Source organism: Podarcis liolepis, assembly GCF_965112155.1.
Source record: "Podarcis liolepis genome assembly, chromosome: 9".
NCBI classification, from domain to species: Eukaryota; Metazoa; Chordata; class Lepidosauria; order Squamata; family Lacertidae; genus Podarcis; species Podarcis liolepis.
The window spans coordinates 47,120,608-47,127,290 of record NC_139564.1 but is presented as its reverse complement, the minus strand read 5'-3'; the positions used below and the strand labels follow the sequence as shown (position 1 = coordinate 47,127,290).

Below are 6,683 nucleotides of genomic sequence, written 5' to 3'. Positions count from 1 at the left end.
TTCTTTAAGATTTATGCAAATAGTTGGCATGTAAATGATCTAGACAAGTGATGGGAAACTTGTGACCTTCCAGAGGTTGTTACACTACAACTCCCATCATCTTATGCTTGTCTGGGTTGATGGGAATTGGAGTTCAGGAATATCAAGAGGGCTATAATGCCATAGCACAAAAGACCATCGTGATTTTAAGGAGGTTAGATTTCAAGGAGGTGCCCAGCAATTGAACTGCTCATGCCCAGATAATGCCTAGAAATTCTGTGGGCCTGGACCTTTAAGCAGTTAATTCTGTCTGTTCTCCATCATTCCATAAAGTAGTAGTCTCTCATAGCTAGTTGTGCTGGGATGGCACTGTGTGGGAATTTTAATCTTTAAGATGGGCTTTAGCAAACACTTGAAACAGGGAGAGTACTCTGAGCCCTGTCCAAACACTGGAACAATTTTGTGTGTATAAATGATAGCTGGAAAATTGTCAGACACATCACAGAACTCAATTACATGCACACATCACCTTTGTGACTTCAAGATGAACAAGGCTTGCTTCCTAGTTAAACAAAACAATCAAGCAAGCTGCAATCAGAGGTGTCGACTTGCCCCCTACTTTGAGGGGGAACAGCCACATGACCGCGATGGTTAGTATTTTGTGGTTAGTATTTTGACTACCTAAATTATATTCTAGCTCAGATCTGATTCTGAGGAAAAACTGAAACCTTTCCAGCCTTCCCTTCCTTTAGTCTCCAACTTTCTGCTGCCCACTTATTTATGTTGCTGCTACAGAAGGATGAAAGAATGAAGCTTGCTCTCACACTCCAGGCACTAAGATTACTGGTATGTATTACAGTCAGTTGACTAATAAACCCTGGTTAATAATAATAATAAATTTTAGGTGAACTCAAGAAGTAGTTTTGGATTCCCCCCCCCCCTTTGAATAGCAGACCCATGGCCTATACAATAACATGGTTTGGTTTTTTTGAAAAATTCCATTAGTTTATTGTTGTTGTTTTTAAAAAGTGTACTATCTAGCACAGGGCTAACAAACCCAAAGGTTCCTTGGATCCGTGTAAATAGCTGTGCAGTCCAATAGAACCCAGGCATTGCTCGGCACTTGATTAGGTTTTCTTTTGATCCTTTGTCAGTTTTAGTTTTTATGAGTTGGTGTAGGAATAAAAAGTACAAATCAGTATACAACCTGGGGGGGGATGTATACAGTGGTATCTTGGGTTACATACTCTTCAGGTTACATACGCTTCAGGTTACAGACTCCGCTAACCCAGAAATAGTGCTTCAGGTTAAGAACTTTACAGGATGAGAACAGAAATCGTGCTCTGGCGGCGTGGTGGCATCAGGAGGCCCCATTAGCTAAAGTGGTGCTTCAGGTTAAGAACTGTTTCAGGTTAAGAATGGACCTCTGGAAAGAATTAAGTACTTAACCCGAGGTACCACTGTACTTTTAAATCCTGTTGATTTACATGTGAAGAGCACATGCTTTTCCCAGTAGGTGTTAAGTGCTTAACTTTGCCTGGATCATACCCTAAGGTATGAGAAACCTATGTCCCTCCAGAAGTTGCTGGTCTCCAACCCATCAGCTGCCACCATTATGGCCAATGGTCAAGAATTTAACCAGGAAATATGTCTAGTGGCGTTAACAATGAAAGAAACAGTAAAAGGATGTGAGTGTCGTACACAACATCTAAAGTGTCACAGATTCTCCATCCCAGCCACAAACAAATAGGTTGTGACTACACAGTCTAAACCAGAAAAATATGGAAAGTTTGAATGTACTGTGCATCCTCTGTCTTGTGTGTGTTCAAAGAGATTTTTTTAATACAATACTGCAGGCATTTCCCCATTCCACAAGCTCCCCATTCTATAAGTTTAAAAACAAAAAACAAGGCAATCAGTGCACCAATTCAAAATATGCCTAGTGAATTTAACAATGAGAAAAACCACTACTTACAACATGCTTTCTCTTTAAGAATTTCCATAGTGTTGAATAAGGCATACTTAGGATGGTGTATATAAATTATAACTGCAGCCTATTTACACTAGAAACCTCCTGATAGTAGTTTTAATTAATACTGTGAAAAGAAAAACACATCTGCTTAAGTCTCTGTGGGAAACAGGACAAATTAAATGGCTTAGTTAAAAAAGTTAGTACTCCAAATATGAGGAGATGTGTTTTATGCCTCTTTTCTCACCTTTGATACATGCACATGCTTATCGAAGCTGATTGTAGAAACTAATTTGAATCATTTTTTTACATTTCTCTTAAAGTGCCAGTTCAGAGTTTCTTAAAAAGAAGAGATTGAATCCAACTAACTTTTACTCAAAGAAGACTCATTGAAATTAATTTACTCCAGTTAATTTCAGTACATCTACTCTGAGTATAACCAACATTGGCCAGCCCCCAATGTTTACATAACTAACAGCACAATCCTTATCATGCCTGCTCAGAAGTAAGTTCCATTGAAATTCAGTGGGGTTTATATGCAAGTACAGAGTTAGTAATGCAGCCTAAAATAATAGAATGTTATTTTAATGGAAAACAATTTCTAACATTATTCTTGTAGTGGGTGGATTCATTGCCCAAGATGAATGTGAGGAAGAATGCCTAAAACCAAATTTGAGTACTGTGCCTGTGTGTGTGTTTTTTAAACCAAGTCATTAAATTGGTCTAATTTTATAATTTAACTGATATGCTACCAAAAAGAGCAGAAGCCAATTTGTATGCATCCCAACCATCCTCAGAGAAGAAGGTTGTTCATGTTGCTTTGTCAATGAAGATAACAGTAGAAGCGGCTCCACCACCAATATACACATGTGGGCTGAGATCCTGAAATCAGTTACTGAGTAAACCCTGCTAAATACAGGAGGACATTCCTGAGCAAACATGCACAGATTGTACTGCCGATCCTTCTCTCTCCCTCCCTTCTTCATTTTAGATAACAGATTGCGCTGGACATTGATGGTTACTCGCCACACTTAGTGACTGTAACAGTCCTCTTTCTGAACTCTAGGGCGAGTCATCCATCAACATCTTCGACCCGGAGAATCATGACAACCTCACCACATTTGTTCCAGATGTTTACACACACACACACACACACACAGAGAGAGAGAGAGACCCCACTGCATCCACAACACCATTGCACAACATAAACTTTCCCGTCATGAAGAGACAAAGCACTAAGGGGACAAGTGTCCCTTCGAGCAAGGTCTTTCTTGTCTTTCCGCAACAGTAAGGAGCAATCCCCTTCCCAAACAACATTTCCCCTCATCTCCCTCCTCCTCCTCCTCCTCCTCCTCCTCCTCCTCCTCCTCCTCCTCCTCCTCCTCCTCCTCCTCCTCCTCCTTGAGGCGGTTGGGAATCCTTTCCTCCGTTCTACTCCACAGCATCCTTGCCTAGAGGATCCGATCCCTCGTCAATCCCCGTGCTTCTGTGCAAACGCGCTCCCACTGAGCGCCCCTTTCTGCGTCTTCGCGAGGCAGCTCTGCCTATCTGCTCCGTCGTCCTGGGAGCTCCCCTGACTGGCTGAGGAAAGTCCACTGCTTTGATTCCGTCTCCGCCCCCTCCCCTCTCCTCCCCTCCCGAGCCCTGGCATTCCCAGTGTTCAGGAATGTGGCGAGCTGGCTTCTGGCCGGAGAAGGAAGGACCGAAGGAAGCGAAGACGGAAAGTAGGTCTTCCCTGCCGCTGCTTCACTTCTCCCGATGCCTCTGCTCGACCGCCTGGTCTTTCCCCCTGGGATCAGCCTCTCTCTTTAAATGCACAGCGCAACCCTTGGCGAGCTGGTTGCCAACAACAACCACCCCAAAATGCCCGAAGTCCCAGGCGCTGGAGAATAGACGACCCGGGGCAGAGGCGTGCTCGCGCGATTGGATTTACAGGTGCTGGAGGGTTCCGGGGAGCTCTCCGAGGTGCTGAACACTCGGCAGCCTCTCCAAGAGCTCTCAGGCTGAACTCTCCCTTCCTCCGCTTTTCCTCCTGGATTCCCTCATGACTCGGACACGTTCGCTTGGGAGGAGGTTGTGAATTCCTCACCATATCATGGCCCGGATTAGATACCTGCGTGCAGCTGTCTCGGGATTCTATCTGTGGGAAGCTGCGGTGCTGCTCAGGTGAGTCTCCGCTAGATCTCCCAGATGTGCCTTACTTGGTGTGATTGCGCGGCAGAGGCAACGGGACTCATGGACGGAGCTGTGGAAAATGCCTCTTCCACTCGTAATGCCCCCACAGACGTCGACTAGCAAGCGAGATTTATGTGGACATTCTGATACTGTTGTGCAATAGTCTCTTGCATCCCATACCATTGTTGTTTTGTACTCCTGTGCCTGACGTTTAAATTTCGCCTCCCCCTCCCCAAGTTTGGTTCTCCTGGAGTTCTGTATCCTGTTTTGTCCGCTATTCTGTTACGAAGCACAGAATATTACTGAGCAATATTTGAATTGTACAGTGTTTATTCAGAACTAGAAATATCTCTGTTATTCTTTCACACTGAAATAAATATATGACAATTAATCCCGAAGAGCCAATCCCAGGTCCCAGTAGCTGCCAGCTTCACAAAGAAAAGAAAGAATTTGATATTGGATGGTTTTCCCCAAACTACACTGTGTGCTCTCTGTGCCAGATATTCAAATGTGTATTTTAGTGGGTTGCCCCACTCTCACTTGGGATATTTCACACAGAACCCTAAAAATAATGATTATAGCCCATCCCACAGTTCAGTTTAAATGTCTGAATTTAAGCCAGTTTAGTTTTATTAAAATAAAATGCATCAAAATTGGCTTAAATCTAACAATTTTAACTTATTTAAAATCCAACTCAAGTACCTAACCATAAAAACTAGAACTAAGTGAGGACTTAAAAGAGTATCCAAGCTATATATATATAACCCTTCATGATAAAAATAAAATTCAAAACAGTGATACCCAGCTATTGTAAAGAAAAGCATGCCAAAATAATAGAAATATTAGGCTACTCATGTTTTTATCTGAAGAACTTTCCATACAGCATACATGACAAACAAGCATGAGATGTTGAAATATTATGCACATATGCATATTCAAATAAAAAAACAAGCAGGAAGAAAACTGTTGTGTAAGTGAAATTCTTTTCCACATACAAATATTCATGAGCTGTGCTACAAAAACATGGAGGGACCCCTGAAATTAGCAAGTATCACCTGGAGCTTCTGCATGTTTGTCTGCATGTTCTTAAGCTGCTAATCTGCATTATGAAATGCAAAACTAATTTCTTTAGGTTGTGCCTCAATGTCATGATGGTTATAACATTAATGGAAGGGAATGGTATGAAGTAGATCTGGTGATTATTTTATGGCATGGCTGGTAAGAGAAATTTTGTTTTTTTTGAAGGGCTCATGTACAAAACAAGTAACTGAGCCTCCATTCTCAACTTGGTGAAAGGGTATTACAAAGGGCTCTTTAAACCATTTTTATTCAGTGGTACTATACTAGGTGCATTTCTGAGAAGCAGAAGTCAACAGGGCAATTATACTTGAAGCCTTGCACCCCCAACTCATTTCAAGTTCATATTGACTCCAGAGGTTATTGGGTTATAACTTCAGTTGACCACCAGCCAGGATGGACTCATTTAATTTCACTTTCACAGACTGGTAAAATGATCAAACTCTGGTTAAAAGATAATAGCTATGATGGTACTAGGAAGGGTGAGAGGGTCAAAGGGAGGAACTCCTAATCAGGTTGTTATGGGGAAAGTGCACAACATTGTGAGGACATGCAGAGCTAGAGGGGGAAATGAAATGAAATGAGCCCTCACTAGGTGTGCCATTGGCATGTTATTTACAAGCCACATATTTCAGCTTTAGCTGTTAATTTTATTTTACTAAAGCAGATGTGTTTTTTAATGTATGACAAAAATTATTAGGAAGCAGCAAGAAATGTATATAAATCTCTTGAAATAAAAAGTGCACACGCTTAAAATCCACTTACTTTGATGGGACGTAGGTGCACCTGGTTTTTCCTAGAGTGAGAGAATTCCTGGTATACTATTAAAAAGTGAGGTACTAGTCTATATGCTAATAGTAATCTGAGTCTTCCCACGTTTGTGCTTATGTGAACCACTGATGCACAAGACGGAATACTTGCAGACACAGCAGAACCCAGAGATACACACAGGCAGGGCTTTTTCAGGGGGAACTCACAGGAACTCAGTTCTGGCACTTCTCGGGTGGGTTCCAGCACTTCTCTTGTGGGCGCCATTGCCATTCTAAGAGAATGAGAGAGGTTCTGGGAATGACAATATTTAATTTTGTGGGGGACAGAATGTTGAATTGATGAGAGGGGGATAACCATACAACTTTGGGAGGGGGACGGACGGACAACAGAGTGGGATGCCTGGAATACAAGAAGATATTTGTATTTGTCTACCTATTTGAGTAAGTCACTTTTTCGATAACACTGAGAAGTTACTTAATGCCTCTGGTACTGGAGACAGAACTGTCTGTAGGCATCAACTGAAAAATTAAGAATATAATGGGACTGAGATCATGTCCAGCTTGCTCCCCCAAAGAAAAAAAACCCTCAACCCAGCCCAAGGAAAACCCCAAAATGGAGAGGGGCATACCATCTCAATGACAATTGAGCATGCTCATTGGGCATGGAATGTTAACTGCTTGTTGGAAGGGAAAAGAACAACTGGGGAGAGGGA

At 42.2% G+C, this 6,683-nt stretch overlaps 1 protein-coding gene across 2 annotated transcripts in view; it reads left to right on the top strand.

Moving 5' to 3' along the window:
• The first annotated feature begins 3,476 nt into the window (after positions 1 to 3,476).
• LOC310714725 (glycine receptor subunit alpha-3) overlaps positions 3,477 to 6,683 on the top strand; it is a 75,712-nt gene continuing 72,505 nt past the window's right edge. The window contains exon 1 of one of the 2 annotated variants that reach the window (XM_083520312.1): positions 3,477 to 4,114. In XM_083520312.1, the coding sequence (XP_083376438.1) occupies positions 4,044 to 4,114 (71 nt within the window). In that variant the 5' untranslated portion in view covers positions 3,477 to 4,043. The remainder of the gene's footprint in view (positions 4,115 to 6,683) is intronic. The other variant, XM_083520311.1, reaches the window with a different exon arrangement.